This window comes from Loxodonta africana, chromosome 19 (assembly GCF_030014295.1).
Source record: "Loxodonta africana isolate mLoxAfr1 chromosome 19, mLoxAfr1.hap2, whole genome shotgun sequence".
In the NCBI taxonomy this organism is placed as follows: domain Eukaryota; kingdom Metazoa; phylum Chordata; class Mammalia; order Proboscidea; family Elephantidae; genus Loxodonta; species Loxodonta africana.
Window position 1 is genome coordinate 7,142,488 of NC_087360.1, and position 20,615 is coordinate 7,163,102.

Here is a 20,615-nt window from a genome sequence, read left to right on the forward strand (position 1 = left end):
TCAGGCGCACTTAGTCCTCAAAAGTGACATCTTTGCTTTTCAACACTTTAAAGAGGCCTTTTGCAATTGATTTGCCCAGTGCAATATGTTGTTTGATTTCTTAACTGCTGCTTCCATGGGCATTGATTGTGGATCTAAGTAAAATGAAATCCTTGACAACTTCAGTATTTTTTTCCTTTATCATGACGTTGCTTATTGGTCCAGTTGGAGATTTTTGTTTTCTTTATGTTGAAGTGCAGTCCATACTGAAGGCTGTAGTCTTTGATCTTCATCAGTAAGTGCTTCATGTCCTCTTCACTTTCAGCAAGCAAGGTTGTGTCATCTGCATATCTCAGGTTGTTTAATGAGTCTTCCTCCTATCCTGACGCCACGTTCTACTTCATATAGTTCTGCTTCTTGGATTATTTGTTCAGCATACAGATTGAATAAATATGATGAAAGGATAGAACCCTGACACACACCTTTCCTGGCTTTAAACCACCCAGTATCCCCTTGTACTGTTTGAACAACTGCCTCTTGGTCTATGTACAGGTTCCTCATGAGCACAGTTAAATGTTCCAGAATTCCCATTTTTTGCAATCTTGTCCATAATTTGTTATGATCCACACAGTGGAATGCCTTTGCATAGCCAGTAAAACACAGGTAAATTTCTTTCTGGTATTCTCTGCTTTCAGCCAAGATCCATCTGATATGAGCAATGATATCCCTCATTCCACATCCTCTTCTGAATCCAGGTTGAATTTTTGGTGGTTCCTATCAATGTACTGCTGCCACCACTTTTGAATTATCTTCAGCAAAATGTTACTTGCGAGTAGTATTAATGACATTGTTCAATAATTCCCTCATTCTGTTGAATTACCTTTCTTTGGAATGGGCACAAATATGGATCTCTTCCAGTTGGTTGGCTAGGAAACTGTCTTCCAAAATTTTTGACATAGATGAGGAAGCACCTCCAGCTGTGTATTCCTTTGTTGAAACATCTCAATTAGTAGTCCATCAATTCCTGAAGCCTTGTTTTTCTCCAGTGCAGCTTGGATTTCTTCCTTCACTTCCATTGGTTCTTGTTTCTTGATCATATGCTACCTCCTGAAATGGCTGAACATTGACCAATTCTTTTTGGTACAGTGATTCTGTATATTCCTTCCATCTTCTTTTGATGCTTCCTGTGTCATTCAATAATTTGCCCATAGAATCCTTCAAAATTGCAACTTCAGGCTTGAATTTTTTCTTCACTTCTTTCAGCTTGAGAAATGCTGAGCATGTTCTTCGCTTTGGTTTATTAACTCCAGGTCTTTGCACATTTCATTATAATACTTTACTTTGTCTTCTGGAGCTGCCCTTTGAAGTCTTCTGTTCAGCTCTTTTACTTCATTTCTTCCATTCGCTTTAGCTGCTCTACATTCAAGAGCAAGTTTCAGAGCCTCTTCTGACATCTGTTTTGGTCTTTTCTTTCTTTTCTGTCTTTTTAATGACCTCCTGCTTTCTTCATGTGTGATGTCCTTGATGTCATTCCATAACTCCTCTGGTCTTTGGTCATTACAGTTCAGTGTGTCAAATTTGTTGTTGAGATGGTCTCTAAATTTGGGTGGGATATATACTCAAAGTCATACTTTGCCTCTTGTGAACTTATTTTAGTTTTCTTCAGCTTCAACTTGAACCTGCATATGAGCAACTGATGACCTGTTCCGCAGTCGGCCCTTGGCCTTGTTCTGACTGATGATATTCAGCTTCTCCATTGTCTCTTTCCACAGATGTAGTCAATTTGATTTATGTGTATTCCATCTGGCAACGTCCACGTGTATAGTGGCCATTTATGTTGTTGAAAAAAGGTATTTGCAATGACTAAGTCGTTGGTCTTGTAAAATTCTATCGTGCAATCTCCAGCATCATTTCTATCACCAAGGCCGTATTTTCCAACTATCAATCCTTCTTCTTTGTTTCCCACTTTCTCATTCCAATCACTAATAATTATTGATGCATCTTGATGGTATGTTTGATCAATATCATAGCACAGGAGTTGGTAAAAATCTTCAGTTTCCTCATCTTTGGCCTTAGTAGTTGGCGTGTAAGTTTGAATAGTAGTCTATTAACGGATCTCCCTTGTAGATGTATGGATATTATCCTATCACTGACAGCATTGTACTTCAGGATAGATCTTGAAATGTTCTTTTTGACAATGAATGTGATGCCATTCCTCCTTAGTTTGTCATTCCTAACATAGTAGACCATATGATCGTTCCGATTCAAAATGGATAACATCAGCCCATTTCAGCTCACTAATGCCTAGGATATTGATGTTTATGTGTTCCATTTCATTTTTGACAATTTCCAATTTTCCTAGATTCATACTTTGTACATTCCATGTTCTGGTTATTAATGGATATTTGCTGCTGTTTCTTCTCATTTTGAGTTGTGTCACATCAGCAAATGAAGACCCCAAAAGCTTGACTCTGTCCATGTCACTAAGGTCAACTCTACTTTGAGGAGGCAGCTCTTCCTTCCCCAGAAGTATTTTGAGTGCCTTCCAACCTGAGGGGCTCATCTTCCAGCACTGTGTCAGACAGTGTTGCACTGCTATTCCTAAGGTTCTCACTGATCAAGTTTTTAGAAGTAGATTGCTAGGTCCTTCTTCCTAGTCTTAGTCTGGAAGTTCCGCTGAAACCTGTCCACGATGGGTGACCCTACTGGTATTTGAAATACTGGTGGCATAGCTTCCAGCATCACAGCAACATGCAAACCACCACTGTATGACAAACTGACAGACAAGTGGTTGATGATCTTGTTAGGTATCCAGTAATGTTTCAGAGCAGGTGCTGCTTCAGTGTTGCCTCTTATACGTGGGGGGCCCCAGGGAAGCTGCCTGATGGCCTGGCCCTCGGTCTTCCGGCCTGAGCCTCTGTCCCAGCCTCTGGTCACTGTGAGTCCTCACAGGTTCCTCTTGCAGTCCCCAGAGTGATCTTTCTAAACTGCTATCCCAATTCTGCCTCTACCCATGTTGGAAACCTTCACTCAGCTTCCAGGTGATAGCTCTTCATCTCTCTGGAGGTTACCAAAGAGTATTTGCAGCAAGGCCTCCACTCTCTAGGACACGGATGATCACGGGTTATTTCACACAGAGAGGGTGCCGCTCTTTGAGCACCAAGTCTGCTTGATTGTTTATTTGGATCGCTTTAGGCGCAAAACTTCATCAGATGTATTCTGTATTTGTCACCTTAAACAATATACTGTGAATGCATTGGTTATCGTCTTTATCCCTTCTATCTCCCAGACATAGCCCAATGTCAGCAATACCCATTACCCACTGTCCTCAAGATGATTCCAACTCGTAGCAACCTGTAGAACAGAGTAGAACTACACCACAGAATTTCCAAGGCAGTAATCTTTGTGGAAGCATACTGCCACGTCTTTCTCCTGTGGAGTAGCTGGTGAGTTTGAATGTCAGCAATAGAGTGAAAAAAACAAAACCATATCAGTTGCTGTCAAATCAATTTCAACTCATGACAACCCCATATGTGCAGAGTAGAACTGTTCCCTAGGATTTTTAATGGCTGCAACCTTTTGGAAAGAGATCGCCAGGTTCTTCCCAGGTACCTCGGGGTAGGTTCCAACGGCCAACCTTTCTATTACTGGTTAAGCACTTAACTGTTTGTGCCACCCAGGGACAGCAGTAAAGGGTGTAAGTGTCAATAAATATTCACTGTTGAATTGAGCTAAGCTCATACCTAAGACCTGCCTTGTGGATCATGCAGAAGGGATGCCATCAGTACAGATTGACCAGGGCAGAACTGCTTGTCCCTATGCCAAAGGCCCTGGGCTGTTGGTCTGCAGACTTCTTGTGTCTGTTTTTCATAGTTTTCTTTGTCTGCCTCTTGCCCATGACCAGCCATCGGCACTTGCACCAGCTGAGTGCCTCCTCTGGCCACTCTCCTCCAACATGCTGTGGGGTGGAAACTGAGGCCGAGCTCCTTAGCATTGTGAGTGAAACAAGAGCACGGAGCTCTTCCTCTTAGGAGAAGGCCCGTCTCATGCAGCCCCCCATGCTGGTGGGCTAACAGTCCTGCCCCTCACCGGCTGGTCGGAGGATTTACACATGCATCTCACCTGGCCCTTCCGGCTGGTCTATAAGATTGCTTGGCAAACAAGGACAAGGGAGGCCGGGAGGTGAGGGGACTAGCTCGAGGCCATGCCCTTGGCTCCTGGTCAAGCCGAGACCAGGATTCTAACCTCAGGTCTGTGCCACTGTCTCACCAGCCTTCATAGGTGGTGACCATCCTGTCCTGCTCTCTCCCCAGGGGTCCTTGGTGAGTTTTGTCATGGTGATTTAAGGAACCTCACCTAGAAGTGTCCAGCTTGCAGTTCCCATCAACGGGAAGGCCTGGTCTCCAAGATGATCATAAAGGAATACCGGATCCCTCTGCCGATGACCGTGGAGGAGTACCGCATCGCCCAGCTGTACATGATCCAGGTGGGTTCTCACCCTTATGGGGCCAGCCCGAGGCTCCTGACACATGTCTCAGTCGCATCGGGGCTCTGGCTTCCAAACCTAGTGTGGGCATGCAGCCAGCCCCGTGGATGTTCGTGGCATCAGAGGTTTCTACCAGCACTAACTGCATTCACAGCACGCCCAATACTAACACTTGCTTACATTTAACGCACCTGCAGTGGTAACCCTACTATCGTCCCATGTGACAGACAGGAAGGTGTGAGGCTTGAGAAGGTGAAGGTTGTGTCCAAGGTTGCATGGCCTGTCTCCCAGCTCCCGGGTCCTGCCTTCCTCATAACCCTGCACTACTGGCAGACAGCACTGTCAGACTCCTGCTAGTTGACAGAGTTGCAGGTTTGCTTGAGGATGACAGGATAAGAACATCCCCAGCCCTGAGATGACGCTAGTCTCCCACTCAGGCCCAATGAGCTGAGGACACGGGACCCAGTTGCTGGCAGCCCAGACATGACCACACTCCCTCTCGGGGGCCCTGGCCCAGACGCATGCCCAGCCTTCTGCCCAGCCCCATCCCCACCCCCGTGTCCAGCCCCATGCCCTGCCGCATGCCCAGCCCCATGCCCACCCCTGCGCCCATCCCATGTCCAGCCCCGTGCCCAGTCCCATGTCCAGCCTTGTGCCCAGCCCCATGCCCAACCCCATGTCCAGCCTCGTGCCCAGCCCCATGTCCAGCCTCATGTCCAGCCCCGTGCCCAGCCTCATGCCCAGCCCCATGCCCAGCCCCGTGCCCAGCCCCATGCCCAGCCCCGTGCCCAGCCTTGTGCCCAGCCCCGTGCCCACCCCTGCGCCCATCCCCATGTCCAGCCCTGTGCCCAGCCCCATGCCCAGCCTTGTGCCCAGCCCCATGCCCAGCCTTGTGCCCAGCCCCATGCCCAGCCTTGTGTCCAGCCCCATGCCCAGCCCCGTGTCCAGCCTTATGCCCAGCCCCATGCCCAACCCCGTGCCCATCCCCATGCCCAGCCTTGTGTCCAGCCCCATGCCCAGCCCCATGCCCAGCCCCATGTCCAGCCCCATGCCCAGCCCCATGCCCAGCCCCGTGTCCAGCCTTGTGCCCAGTTCCATGCCCAACCCCATGTCCAGCCTCATGCCCAGCCCCGTGCCCACCCCCTTGCCCAGCCTCATGCCCAGCCCCGTGTCCAGCCTTGTACCCAGCCCCATGCCCAACCCCATGTCCAGCCTCATGCCCAGCCCCATGCCCACCCCCTTGCCCACCCCCTTGCCCAGCCTCATGCCCAGCCTCGTGTCCAGCCTCATGCCTAGCCCCATGCCCACCCCCTTGCCCAGCCTCATGCCCAGCCTCGTGTCCAACCTTGTGCCCAGCCCCATGCCCAGCCCCGTGCCCAGCCTTGTGTCCAGCCCCATGCCCAATCCCATGTCCAGCCCCGTGCCCAGCGCCATGCCCAGCCCCGTGTCCAGCCTTGTGCCCAGCCCCGTGCCCACCCCCTTGCCCAGCCTCATGTCCAGCCCCGTGCCCAGCCCCATGCCCAGCCCCATGCCCAGCCTTGTGCCCAGCCCCATGCCCAGCTCTTCCAAGATGAGGGGCTAAAGCCTCTACACTGATTACGGCCCAGCCCCGTCCTGGCTCTTACCCTCCGGAGCTCTTCGATCCCACTAGTGCCTGTTCCCGGTAGGCTGCCCCAGTGTGGCCTCTCTCTGTGCCCCCGCATTAGGAATCCTACCTGCTGTCAGTGCTGGGGAGGAACCTGGCCATCAGGTCCCCATCTCCCATCACCACATTTGCCTGGTGGCCTCCAGCCCTTCAACCCGGTCAGAGGACTTAGTGACAACCTCTGCAGAGCCCTGACAGCCTGGATCCCTGTAGGCAGCCCTTGAAGAAGCTGCTGGGGGTTCAACCAGGCTCCCCCACCTGGAAGGCCCTGCTGGGAAGCAAGCAGGAGGGTGCTCAGCCTCTCTGGGGGCTGTTTGCTCTGAGCAGCTTCAGAAGCGCCACTCAGTTCCCTCTTGAACTACTTACCCTCAATTATTCCTGAAGAGCGGGCAGGAGGCAGCCTGGAAGAGCCTGGGTCTGAGCATTTGGGAGTTAGCACAGCCACTTCCTGGAGGAGGCTGTCCTGTGGGCTCCCCTGGGCTCTCAAGGCGAGAGGCAGCAGGGCTCCAAGGATGGCCCTTTCTCTCCTGGGGCAGCCCCAACCTTTGCTAGACCATTTCATCCCCTCTGATGTTGGGCTCTGGAAAAATACTGGCCATTTCCACCCCCTCCTTTGGGTGTTTTTAAAACCCACCTCTGTGCCATCAAAGAATGTATATTTTTAAGAACCCACAGCCTTCTATGAGGCCCTTGGGCTACCTCCCTCAGGGCAGCCTGGGTCCAGCCAGTCATCCCTCCCTGGGTCCTTAAGACCCCCACCCACCACCCTGCCCCTGCTGAATGTTGGAAGACAGCACCCTGTACTGCTCTCACCATGGCTCTGCCACCCCCTCAGTGAGGCACCTGTAGGGGCAAGGCCCTGGCCACCCAGCCTTGGACAAGGGTGGGGCTTCATCCCATCTGGAAGCAGTGCTGTCTGAATTGGGGCCTTGGGGCTCTTTGGTTGGGTGTTGTTTCTGACGTAGAGTCCAGGTGATCCCAGCACATCCTCCCACCCATCTCCCTGCCTCCCAGCCCTTATGCCCTACCTTCCCTGGGCTTTCGCTGACTCCACCGCAGCAGGGAGGGCTTCCCCACTGAACCCCAGTCACTCAGTGCTCCCTGCTGAGTGGTAGTCTGTATGGACTGTAGATGTGGGACTGCTCCTTCCCAGCTCATGTATGTTTACTTGTGCAGGCCCAAGGGGCATGAGGCATCTGTCTGCTGTGCCAGCACAGCTCCTTCCTCTGAGACCAGGTCCCCTGGGGTGTGTGGGAGAGAGAGTGGGCTTTGGGGTCAGAGTGACCCTGGCTTGAGAGATCTAGCTCTGCTTTTACTAGTGAAGGGATGGTGAACAAGTGACTGGGCGTCTCTGAGCCTCAGTTTCCTTATCTGTCACATAAGGAAGCACCCCATAGTGCATCAGTCCGAAAGGGCTCTTACAGGCCAGTTTCCCATTTTACAGGCAGGGAAACTGAGGTTGGCAGAATGAGGTCAGAACTCAGACCCGCTAGCTCCCAGCCTGGGCCAAAGCAGCCTCTCAGGCCCTGGAGAGCGCTGGGGCTCCTGAGGGCTCCTGGGGAAAGGTGCTGCCCAACCTCAGAGGTGGGAAGTGCAGGCGGGGGTGGAGGTGAGGACTTGGAGGGGGCATCATATCCATGATCCTGGATGGGGAGGTGATAGTGTTTCGAGGAATTGCCACCTTGGTGGAGGCTCAGAGGGACTGCTGAGCCTTTTGCCCTTACCCATCACCCTGAGCCTCCCAGCAGCCCCTGCTACCCCTACAGGGAAGTGCTTGAGGTGCCAGCTAACCAGACCTGAGGGCAGAGCAGCAGGGGGACATGGGGAGGGGAGCCCTAAGCTCGGGCAATGTGCCTGGTCCTTCCTGTCCCAGAGATAGCCACCCCCCCATTGTCAGCCCATACTGAAATTTTGCTGCTCTGAGAGTGCCTTTCTCTGCTCCAGTGCCTCCAGCACTCACTTGCTCCCTCCTCTGTCTGCCCACGGGCTTGATCTCCTGGCTCCTGCAGGGACCAGTGACCATCATGGCAGTGGCCTCACAGGGCACGTGTGACAGAACTCATCACATTGAATGTGTGTAGTGTGTCATGTGTCGGTTATACCTGAATAGCGCTGCCTTTGTTATAGTGTGCTGCAGTAACAAAAATACCATAAGTGGCAGCTTTACAGAACAGAAATCTGTTTGCTCACAGTTCAGGAGGCAAGAAGTCCAAATTCAGAGTATGGCTTCAGGGGGAGGTCCTTCTTTGTCGGCAGCCCCAGGAGTTCCTGGGATTTCCTTAGCATCTGTCTCCCCCGTGTGTGTCTCTGTGTCTATTCTGCTGTTTTTATAACTCAGAAGTGATTAGGTTTAGGACCCACCATACTCTGGTATGGCCTCATTAACAAAACAAAACCCCTGTTTCCAAACAGGGTCATTTTTACAGGTACAGAGTTTAGAACTTCAACACATATTTTGAGGGAACGGAGTTTAATACACAATGAAAAGTTCAATTCACCAACGCTTCCGTGGCCTCTCTTGTGCTGAGCGCTGGGGACGGAGTTGATTGACAAGTGCTTGACATTCTAGAGGCACTACCCTGGGGAAGCACATGGTCTGCAGCCCCCTTACAGCAAGCACAGAGTGGGGGATGCGTTTCCCAGAGAGTCAGGTGCACTCCTGCCTGCATCCTGCTCTGGGCTTTAGGATGGCCAGGCTTTCAGGGGGAAAGACATCTCCCACCTCTGCTGCTGACTGGCTGTGCTTGGAGCTGGGCATAGGCCACCTCTCTGAGCTGGTCAACCACTCTGTGAGGTTGCCCAAGTGGGAATGCCCTGCCTGGTGCCTGTCCAACACGTAGTCTCCATGCTTTAGAGGGTTCAAGAACAGAAGGTGGACCTGAGGAGGCCATCCACTCACCAGGTGGTATGGCCAGGACCCTGGACAGCTCTGAGGTGGCTGGGATCGCCACACCTGGAGCCTCCTGTTTTTGAAGAGCTGGCCACGTTGGGTCTGTGCTTTCTCCACACTAGCCCTGTGGCAGTGCGGCCTCTCACGCGCAGCCCCTGGGTCCTAGGCAGGGAGCAGGCCACCCTCCAGCCTGGTCAGGCAAAAGCTGCAGGGGGCTCGGTCAGCCTGCCCCAGGGTGTGCATGCCCTAGGGCGTGTGCATGCCCTAGGGAGCCAGGCCTGTCTGCTGTGGACACCAAAGAATCGCTGGCAGGGGTGAGGGGTGGCCCCCTGTCAGGAATAGCTGGCTCCTCTGTGGTGTGACTGAGAATTGCCACGGGACCATGAGAGACTTCCGCGCTTGGGTGCAATGCCAGCTCCACAGTATGGGGATGTCCCCAGGATTGGAGAGGACTGGTGACATTTAGTCATTCAACCAAGCTCACCCAGCCTCTGCGTGGAGAGCCTCAGGGGTCAGGCTGGGTGCCAGGGGCTGTCGTATGCCAACCATGACCTTCACGTCCCCTAGGCAGCCCACCACATCCATCTCCCGTGAGTGACCACAGCCATCGCTGTGATGATGTGGTGATGATGGAGGCCAGGTGCCAGGAGCCCTGGATGCAGCGCCTGATGTGATCCTCATGAGGACCTTTAGATGACTGCTGTCCTAGGGGTGTTTATCCCTGCCTTACGGATGGGAACTGGAGGCTCAGAGATGTCAAGGGACTTGCCCACAGGTGCACAGCAGGCCCCATGAAGCAGGTTGTGTCCTGACACGTAGCCTTGTCCTCATCCATGCTCCGTAGCTGGAGTGGAGGGCCTTGAGATTACCTGGTCCCCCTGTCTTTTACCTTCTGTGGAGTCACAGCTATTACTATTGGAGCAGAGACTCCCCGCTCCTTGCCGTATCGGACCTTAAAGCCTGAGCTTTCTTCACTACACAGCTGTACCCCCTCCCCACCCCACATACACACAGGCGCACCTGAAGTCCCCTAGTGGGCGGCGAGGTTAGGGTTGGTGTGGTCAGCCCGCCTGAAGAGTCAGGCAGCGTCAGTTACACGCTGTGGAAAGTGCTGTTTAAGGAAGGCTTGGCTTGGAGGGGGAGGGGAAAGATGGGAGGAGGCCAGGACCCACTGATGGGAGAGAGCTCACCTGTCAGGCAGGTGTGAAACTATCAAGGTGGTGCTCCTGTTTGCTGGACAGGCAGTCTCACTCACAGGAGGTGGTCGTGGGCGCTGCCCAGCCGAGGTGGATGGAGGACTTGGGCTGATAGCGGTCTGCCTGGGCGGCCAGGGGGCTTCTGCACAGCCACTCAGGCCCCCTCTCGCAGCCGGGGTGGAAGGACCCCTGCCTCTACCCCCTCCAGCATCCCCTGTCCTTTCTCTGTCCTCAGCTGCCTGGCTGGCCAGCTGGCATCCCACCTCAGCCCTCAGAGAGCCGTGGCCTACATATCCTTCTCATCTTTGATCTGAAGGGAACTCAGCCCCCCTGGGCCAGGGAGGCATGGCACATCTCATACCCTAGAGAGGATCACGGCCCGGCAGTGAGGCAGCCGGAAGAGGTGGGGACATTAGCAGCAGGGCCGTGCCATTGGGTGTGCCTCTGTGCACACACATCTGTGGATGTGCATGGGTGAGCATGAGTGTGGGTATGCATGTACACGTGTGGCTGTGGGTGAGTGTGCATGTGTGCATGGGTGTGTGAGGACATAGGGGTGTGTGCCTGTGTGTATGCATGTGTGTGTCTTTGGGTGTGTGCATGGGTGTGTAAGTGTGGGTATGTATGCATGGGTTTGCTGTGTGGGGGTGTGTTTCACGTGGGTGTGTATGCATGGGTGTATTATGTGTGGGTGTGTGTGCATGGGTGTGCTTCATGTGGATGTGTGTGGATGTATTGTGTGTGGGTGTGCTCATGTGTGGATGGGTGTACCTGCACCTGTTGTTCAGGAAGCTGACCGAAGATGGCCTTGGCAATGCCGTCACATCACCACAGAAACAGATGCTGAGCTTAAAGCCACCAGCATCTTGAACACACGGTTTTCCACATGAGCAGAAACCTGAGCTTTTGGAGGATGGGGCGATCGTAGCAGAGCCACTGAGAGGTGACCCAGGAGTTAGATCTCAGACACTGCCACCCAAGCCCCCTCTCACTTCTCACATTTGATCTCTCTTCAGTCTTAGAGGAAGGACGTGGTTTTGTTTGTTTGTTTTGTTAGGTAGCAGCTTTTGAGATATAAGCATATACCATGAATTCACCCACTTTACAGTGCACAGTTCAGCCACCTGGGTCCTGGACGATCAGAGCTGGGCCACCAGCACCACAATCAATTTTAGAGCATCTTCATCACCCTGAAAAGAAGTAAATTCGGAGAAAAGTCCTGGGTAGAGGGGTCGGGGGGAAGCTTGCGGTGCTGGAGCCCAGAGATCTGTGGCCCCTCTGGGCTCCCATGTGAGGCATGGGCCCTGTGGAACCTGGGCCTGGACAGGGTCCCAAGAAGGACCCTGAGGAGCGGCCACACAGGCCAAAGCCCTTCCCCTCTCCCCAGCCCCCTCGTGTGAGCCCCTTCCGTTCTGCAGAGAGCTCTGTGCCTGGCGTCCTCTGGAGATTCATGGGCTTTTGTCTCCGCAGAAGAAGAGCCGCAACGAGACATATGGCGAAGGCAGCGGTGTGGAGATCCTGGAGAACCGGCCGTACTCAGACGGCCCCGGCGGTTCCGGCCAGTACACGCACAAGGTGTACCATGTGGGCATGCACATCCCGGGCTGGTTCCGCTCCATCCTGCCCAAAGCAGCCCTGCGGGTGGTGGAAGAGTCCTGGAACGCCTATCCCTACACCCGGACCAGGTGAGCCGCCCCGGTCCCAGGCACACCCGTACACCCGAACCAGGTGAATCGTACAGGTTCCAGGCACACCCCTACACCCAGACCAGGTGAGCCGCCCCAGTCCTAGGCATACCCTTACACCCAGACCAGGTGAGCCATCTGGATCCTGGGCTTGGACCCCCTACACCCAGACCAGGTGAGCCTCCCCAGTCCCAGGCACACCCCTACACCTAGACCAGGCGAGCCACCTGGATCCTGGGCTTGGACCCCAAAGCATACCCCTATACCCAAACCAGGGGAATTGCTTGGATCCCAGGGCTGGAACCCCTAGGCAGGCCCAGGGGAGCTGAGCCTCTATTCTGGGTGGGCACCCTGAAGGCCCCCAGAGTCCCCCTGGAGGAACAGGCAGGAGGGGGAAGGGTACAACCCTCAATGCCTTACAGCCCACCCAGGAAAGGAGGCCACCAAGCCGTGGGTTGTCTACAAGACCCTTTTGCCATCTGGGGAAGGCTCAGGGGATTCAAACTCACTTTAACATTCCCCCAGAAAAAGGCTGGGACAGGCAGCCTGCTGGGAAGAAGCAGACCAAGCAAGGGTCCCAAGCGGCCAGACAGAATTCCAAAAACCAAACCAAACTTGCTGCCGTCAAGTCGATTCCGACTTATAGTGACCCTATAGGACAGAGTAGAACTGCCCCATACAGTTTCCAAGGAGCACCTGGTGGATTTGAACTGCCGACCTCTTGGTTAGCAGCCATAGCTCTTAACCACTACACCACCAGGGTTTCCCAGACAGAATTTGGTCCCCTCTAATCCTGAGACGGAAGCCCTGGTGGTGTAGTGGTTAAGTGCTACGGCTGCTAACCAAAGGATTAGCAGTTCGAATCCACCAGGCGCTCCTTGGAAACTCTGTGGGGCAGTTCTACCGTGTCCTATAGGGTCTCTATGAGTCGGAATTGACTTGACGGCACTGGGTTTGGTTTTGGTTTTAATCCTGAGACTGTCAGCTTTGCGAAACGTTTCCTTACACTCCAAGTTAAGCAGGGGGTCCTTTGGATTCTCCCTGGAAGGGGAGGCGTCACTCGTGCCCTACCCCTGGGGTATTACGAAGCACTGCTGGGTGGGAACAGGTAGGGGTCTGCTCCTCACAAGCCTCCCTCACACTGGGTAAGGGTCTGCAGCTGGCCGGGCATCCTCTGACCTCTACCTGTCCCAGTGGCGCCTTTCCCCTCTAAGCTTGTCTCCAGCCAGGAGAGGCGCTGTCCTGTCTAGCTTTGGGCGGCAGTGGGGACATGTCACTCTGGAGACAGGGGCAGATTCAGCCCTTTCACTTGTGGGTGTGGGCGTGTCCCATATTCTGGCTTACACACGGGACATGAGTATGCAGACCTTGTAGAAGGGCCTCAGGAACACCAGGTTTCTGCACTGTCTCCCCTAAGCCCGGAAACCCTGGTGGCATACTGGCTAAGTGCTGCTAACCAAATGGTTGGCAGTTCAAATCCGCCAGGCACTCCTTGGAAACTCTGTGGGGCAGTTCTACTCTGTCCTATAGGGTCACTATGAGTCGGAATCGACTCGACGGCACTGGGTTTGGTCTCCCCTAAGCCCACCCTCCAGACTTGGCCTTGGCTACTCCTGGGACAAGGTGAAGGCCCAGAAGGTGGGATGGAGTCTCAGGTCCCCTTCCTTCCCTTCCTGACAGAAGCAGAGCCCCCAGTGCAGGCCGGCTCCCCAGACCCTGGTCAGCTCTCCCATGGCCCACCTGAGCACAGCTCTTACTGGCTCCTGTGGATACTCTGCTGCTTTCACAGGTTCACGTGCCCTTTCGTGGAGAAATTCTCCATTGACATCGAGACGTTTTATAAAACAGATGCTGGAGAAAACTCCAATGTGTTCAGCCTCTCTCCTGTGGAAAAGAACCAGCTGACGATCGGTAAGCTTCCCGTGCCACGTTCCCTCTCCAGGCAGGCAGGAGCCCTGGCGTGGCCATGTTCTGGGCCTCCCAGCCCAGAGGCCCGTCTCAGCGATGCCCTTTGTCTGGGCTGGGGTGGGGAGCAGTCAGAATCTGAGCAGGCTTGAGCACCAGGAGGGAGCTGGATAGGCATCCTCACCCCATTTTCCTAATGTGCAAACTGAGGCTCGGTACCTTTCCAGGCCCACGTGGGGCCCCTTTCCTCCATCTTTTCGCAGTGTGAGAGCGGTCATGGTTTATAATGTGCCCACTCCCAGAGGCCCGTCTCAGGTGACAGCCATGAGTGAGGGCAGCAGGTGGGTGGGGATAGCGACAAACGACAAACGGCAGGGCAAGCCTGTCCCCTTGATGGTGGGCGGCCTAGCCCCACCCCCTCATGCTGATTTGTGCTATGCAGGAATAGGGCCTCATTGCTAAACTGTTCCAAGAGAAGCCAGAAATCAGGATTTTCATGTGAAATGTTCCAATTCTTAAAAGTTGACAGTTTTAAAACTTTTAGAATGATCATGTGCCGGCCAAACAAAGCACACGTGTGGGTCAAATTGAACTTAGCAGCCGCCAGTGTGCAGCCTCCGGTCCTCAGGCCCCAGGGTCCCAGGAAGGGAAGGCACCATGCAGGCATCTCAGCAGGAGTGCACCTGCCCCTGGAGAGGCAGCCCGACCCCCAAGAGCTCCAAGGCAGCCTCGGGTGGATGCTGTAACACAGGACCACAAATTGGGTTGCTTGCAGCAGCAGAAATATGTTCTATCAATGTCTGGAGAGATTTGAGGCAGGAGGGGCATGGGGGCGTTGACTGGACAGGAATGCCGGGGCTGAGGTCTAGGCAGAAGTGGCCACTCTCGTCTCCCTGCAGACTTCATTGACATCGTGAAGGACTCAGTCCCCGCCAGTGAGTATAAGACAGAAGAGGACCCCAAGCTGTTCCACTCCACCAAGACCCAGCGGGGGCCCCTGTCTGACAACTGGATCGAGGAGTACAAGAAGCACGTCTTTCCCATCATGTGCGCCTACAAGCTCTGCAAGGTGGAATTCCGCTACTGGGGTATGCAGTCCAAGATCGAGAGGTTCATCCATGACACCGGTGAGCTGCCCTCCTGTCCATCTGCCCCCTGGCTCCGCCCATCTGTCTCTCCCCCTGGGATGCTGCGTTTTCATCTTATTCCTGAAAGGCAACCCCAGAGTACATGTCTGCCTTCCCACCACGGAGTGTCTCAACCATTTGTACGTAGTTACCTGAGCACCTGCTGTGGACAAGCAGTGTGCACATCCGGCCAAGGGGCCCCGGGCCCTGCCTCCAGAAACTCACCACCGGTTCTAGTTTGAGTGCCTGTGGTGCACCCCACAAGGAGTCCCTGGGGGGTGCAAATGGTGAAGCGCTTGACTACTAGCTGAAAAGAGCCCTGGTGGCATAGTGGTTAAGAGCTACAGCTGCTACCCAAAAGGCTGGCAGTTCCAATCCAGCAGCCGCTCCTTGGAAACCCTACAGGGCAGTTCTACTCCGTCCCATAGGGTTGCTATGAGTCAGAATCAACTTGACAGTGACAGGTTTGGTTGTTTATTTTGTATATCTTAAATATTTTGCTTTATATGTAAATTATTTTTTATTAAATGTATTAAAAAAAAATAGGGCCAACCTGGTTTGAACTTGATTTTTGGTGGGAAACTGGACAGGGAAAGTGCACCAGACACGGAGACAAGAGACTCTTGGGAAGTCCTATGCCAGCTTCCCCCTGGGACAGGAACCCCACCCAAAATTAAGTGTGGCTTCTGATCAGACACATGACCTTGGGAGGCCCCTCCTCTTTCTGTAGACTCACTGCGAGCTGCAGCTGGAAAGGCCCTCAGAGACCTTCATTTTACAGAAGGGGAAACTGAGGCACAGATGGTCAGGGTTTGCCCGAGGCCGCTCAGCCAGTGGGGTCAGAGCACAGCCGGCAACACTGGGGGCAAATCCAGCCCAGTTCAGGCTCACGGGGCCTCTGGGCCAGCTCTGGCCTGACTCCTCTCTCTCTCTGTCTCCCCCCTGCAATCTCTCCCCCTCTTCTCTCTGTCTCTGTCTCTCCCCCCTCTACCTGTCTCTCCCTCCCTCTCTCTGTCTCTCTTTCTCTCCCTCTCTCTCTCTCTATCCCTTTCCCTCTCCCTCCCTCTCTCTCTCTCTCTCTCTCTGTCTCTTTCCCTCTCCCTCCCTCTCTCTCTCTGTCTCTTTCTCCCCTCTCTTCCTCCCTCTCTTTCCCTGCTTCTCTCCACCTCTCTACCTCCCTCTCTCTCTCTGTCTCTCTCCCTTTTTCTCCCCTCTTCCTTCTCCCCCCGTCCCCCCATCTCCCTCCCTCCCTCCCTCCCGTGCTGGGTGGGCTCAGGCCTGCGGAGGGTGATGGTGCGGGCCCACCGGCAGGCCTGGTGCTGGCAGGACGAGTGGTACGGCCTGAGCATGGAGAACATCCGGGAGTTGGAGAAGGAGGCGCAGCTCATGCTCTCCCGCAAGATGGCCCAGTTCAGCGATGATGACGATGAGACCACGGAGCTCTCCAGGGAAGAAGCCACCCAGGACCAGGCCTCTGGGGAGCCTGTGGAGCCCAGCAGCAACAATGGGGAGCCCCTGGCAGGGAGGGGCCTGAAGAAGCAGTGGTCCACGTCCTCCAAGTCATCCCGGTCATCCAAGCGAGGAAGTGAGCTCACGCAGCCACCCCTGACCCCCACAGTGCTGGGGGTGAGCCCCCAGGCAGAAGTGGGGTTCACGAGGGCCCTATGGCTGTCTAGTGTCCCCTTTCCCCAGGCTGGTGTCTGCCCTGTGCTGTGCACCTGGGTGACGGAGCGCTCCCTCCCCTACCCCGCCCCCCTGGCAGCCCATCCCTGCCCAGAGAATTGCTTTTCACACTTCTGGGGCTAACCCTGACCGGAGTCAGAACCTTCTCCTCTTTCCAATTCAGTGCCAGACTAGCCCTCCACCATCCGAGTGCAGCCCAGGAGCCTCCCCTGGGCAGGTTCCCCAGACCCACCTGTACAGCCCAGGGTACCACAGACAGGCCGGGCTGTGCAGCAGTCCGGGCTCCCAGCTTCTCCAGGACCCCAGCCAGGTGGTGGTTGAGGTGGGGAGGGGTCTCTGTTCCTGAGTCAGGGAGCGGGCTCAAGGGCCTGCAAGTCTTCAGATCCTGGGAAAGGCCTTTCTCAGGGGGCTTTCTGAAAGCGCTGTGGCTTCTGGGAAAAAGAATCAAACAGGGCATCCTGTGTAAGGCAGGAATCCCCTCCGCAAATCCAGATTTCCTCCTTCCCAGCCACTTTCACTTTCTCCCCCTGTGCCAGAGACTCTTGAAAGTGTATGCTTCTGTACCTTCCATCTAATGAATTCCCACCAGTCCTACAGCTTGGACACCTCGCAGGTCAGCTCCTCTGTAGACTTGCTCAGAGTCAGCTACAGGAAGCGAATCACAGGACAACCCCCGCCTGTCTAACTGCCCATTCTCAGCTCACTCCCTGAGCACCCTTATCCCCACACTCTCCCTGGGAGACTCTGTCTGCATGTGATCAGCAGGCTGGGGTGGGGGGGTTGTCAGAAAAATCCAGAATTGCATCTCCCAGAGACTTCCTGGTCCTTGCCCTGGCCCCGTTCTCCTGGGTTGGTCACAGCCTCTGGTTCTGGCAGCCACCTTCTGCCGATGCCCGGCTCAGGTGCATGGCACTCCCCTGCCTGCTTCCAGAGTGCCTGGGCCCCAGGGAAGCTGCTGCCTCTGGCCCCTGGCAGGCTGAGTGATTAAGTCTGGGTTTTGCCTTCCAGCGAGTCCTTCTCGCCACAGCATCTCAGAGTGGAGAATGCAGAGTATCGCCAGGGACTCAGACGAGAGCTCGGACGATGAGTTCTTTGATGCCCACGGTAGGCAGGCTTCCTCCAGGGAGGTAGCTTCCTGGGACAGGTTGGGGGGGGTCTGGAAGGGATCGGGGTGGGGATGTTGATTTGATGTGGGAATTACCTATAGAAAGTTCGGGTGAACAACGTGGTGAAGAGGATGAGAGGAAGCCACCAGGAGCCCTGGCTGCCTTGAGTCTGGGGTCTCAGGCCCATCCTAAGCAAATATGAGGATGTCCAGACCTGGGCTTTTTTCCAGTGTGTGAATTTGTTTCCATAAGCTTTGCAAAAGTATAACTTTGTATCATTTTATAGCTTTTTGTAATTACCTTGTTTTTCCTTAATTAATACATGCCTAATGTAGAAACTTAAGAAAATACAAACAAGCAAAAAATATATAAATTGCCAATTTTCTGTTACCCCCAAATAAGCACAATGAATCAATCCCCTCTGCCATCCAGAATCAAATGCAAAAACAACATTTGCCCTTTACCTGGGAGGTTCCTCAGCAAGTAAGAGGGGCCGGCAGCAGGCAGGGCAGCCCCTCGGCCTGCACTGCAGAAAAGCAGCTCAGAAAGCCCCTACTTGCCTCTAGGCACAGGGCAGGCCAGCCTCTGAAGCTGCCTCCCTGGCTTGGAGCAGGCGGAGGCCCCCCAGAATTGTGCATCTTGGTTAACAGGCCAGCCTTGGGGAGTTGGTACCCAGATTAAAGGCAGGTGCCATGGCTGGGTCCTGGGTCCGAAGGGCCTGGAACCAGGGTTGCTGGATTGGGTCTGCACTGGGACTTCCCGAACACCTCCCTCCCAGTCAGCTCTGAGCGGCCAAGAGGCTGAGCCCCTCCCTGACATGAGGAGAGTGAGAGAAGAGACACAGGGCGGCAGTGTGCTAGGGGTACAGCCAGATACCACCCCAGTGGGACGTGGAGAGCCAGCCCTTGGCCGGAGCCCAGACTGCAGTCTCTGAACCAGGACTGCAGGCGACACCCTCACAGGAAACAAGAACCACTCATGAAGGGTCTAGAGCAGCACTTCTCACTAAGCTAAACTTTCTTGGCCCTTGAAAATTGTCAGGAAGAAGCCCGGAGGTGTGGGGGCGAGTGTGCAGGCCTGTTAGTAAGATAGCGCTAAGGAGTGCGGAGCACGCAGGACATAGTACGCAGGAGAGGCAGAGATAGGGTGAGCAGATGGGGCACGCAGGCCAGCGAGGTACAGGAACATTCTGCATGGGCAATCCCAGCCCCTGCTGGCCTCTGGAAGCCTGGGCTTCCAGACCCACACACACACACACTCACACTGACACACACACACACACACTGACACACACACACACTGACACACACACACACACACCCGTCCCTGCCCTCCCCTGGAGCCCCACTCTCCCCTATCCCCTTGTCAACTTCTGCAGAGGACTTGTCTGACTCGGAGGACATATTCCCTAAAGACATCAGCAAGTGGAACTCCAACGACCTCATGGACAAAATCGAAAGCCCAGAGCCAGAAGATGCACAGGGTACCGGCGGGGGTGGGGGTGGGGTGGTGGGTGGCGCCAGGAGGGCCGCAGTTCCCTCGGACCACTGGGCCTTGCTGCGGACCCAAAGGAGGGGCTGGAGTGGCGGAGGGCCACGCCTCAGGCTGGGAGACCCCATCCCTGCCCCATCGGCGCTCCTCCACCCCCCAGCTCATACCCCGCTTCTGTATTGCAGAAGGCCTGTATCGGCAGAACACCCCCGGGTTCAGGGTGGCCTCCAGCGTGGAGCAGCTGAACATGATCGAGGTGGGTGCCTGGGTGCCCAAGGCTGTGGGGAGGGGACGGGTCCATCAGAGCCCTGCACAGCCCAGCCTTCATTCCAATCTCACGGAGAGGTCTCCCCCATCCCATACCTGCCATCCTCCTGAGGAGACATCTGAGGGCATCCCCCAGGTCCCTGAAAAGCAAAGGGCAGAGGTGGAAGACCTGAACAGGCTCCCCGCCTGGGAGGGCAAAACGAAGAACTTGTAAATTCCAGAGAAAAAATAAGATCATCGTCTTCTTCCCAACCTGTGTGATGAAGATGAAAGAATGGAAGGAAGGGTAGGATGAGGAAGCCCAGGCCGCTTAGGCAGAAGCGATGGCCACAGTGGCTGCCAGTGGCAGGCCACCCAAGGGTGGGGGCTCAGTGTGTCCAATAAAGCTGCCTTGGTGACTTCCGTGTCCGGCGGGGTTCTTTGCAGAGCTTGCGCCTCTTCCTCCCCCTGGGCCGTCAGAGCTGTTTGCATCAGGGCTGCCCCAGGTGGAGACGGCAGCCAGGGACTGGACTCTAGGGAATTTGAACTGGGGGGTAGAGGGCCATCCGTACCACCTTCCCCACTTCCTGGAGTTTCTGCTTGGAAGTTGGTGAGCTTTTCTAGAAGGGCTAACTGGTGTGAGGGGCACTGAGTTCTCATTGCTGCCTAATGGCTACATAAAGGGAGTGAGCTTCCCTCCCAGCCTCAGTGTACACAGCTCTGACTCTCCGCCAGGGAAGGGCCAGGGCCGCAGGCTCCAGACCTGCCTCTGGATAGCCTTCTGTAACCCAGCTCCAGCCTGGGGTGCCATCCGGAGTCAGTTCCCTTGGCTTGCAAGAACCCCTAACTGGACTAGTTGCAAAGCCTCCACTCCCGGCCTTGTGCTCAGGGCAGCTCTATGGTGACACTGATCCGGGGCACCGGGATCCCCGCTCTCTAGAGCAGTCCCCAGGCTCCCAGGCAGCCATGTATTTGGGACAGGAGAGCAGGTGCCTTGGGCTGTGGGGCTGTAGAGGCTTGGGTATGTAAGAATGGTGTGGGGGCATGGGACCTCCTCATCTAACTTCGCAAGAGGGGAGGAGAATCACTGTTAGTGTTAGCAGCCCAAGCCTGATTGCTGTAAGGGGGAGATCAGATATACATCTACTCTTCAACCTTTTTACCAATTCTGACACC

At 54.8% G+C, this 20,615-nt stretch overlaps 1 protein-coding gene across 5 annotated transcripts in view; it reads left to right on the plus strand.

Moving 5' to 3' along the window:
* PITPNM2 (phosphatidylinositol transfer protein membrane associated 2) overlaps nt 1-20,615 on the plus strand; it is a 146,562-nt gene that overhangs the window by 109,328 nt on the left and 16,619 nt on the right. For all 5 annotated transcript variants that reach the window (XM_064272120.1, XM_064272123.1, XM_064272122.1 and 2 more), the window contains 8 exons: nt 4,293-4,465; nt 11,667-11,881; nt 13,671-13,792; nt 14,686-14,913; nt 16,190-16,498; nt 17,605-17,700; nt 19,081-19,185; nt 19,379-19,449. In XM_064272120.1, the coding sequence (XP_064128190.1) occupies nt 4,388-4,465; nt 11,667-11,881; nt 13,671-13,792; nt 14,686-14,913; nt 16,190-16,498; nt 17,605-17,700; nt 19,081-19,185; nt 19,379-19,449 (1,224 nt within the window). In that variant the 5' untranslated portion in view covers nt 4,293-4,387. The remainder of the gene's footprint in view (nt 1-4,292; nt 4,466-11,666; nt 11,882-13,670; nt 13,793-14,685; nt 14,914-16,189; nt 16,499-17,604; nt 17,701-19,080; nt 19,186-19,378; nt 19,450-20,615) is intronic.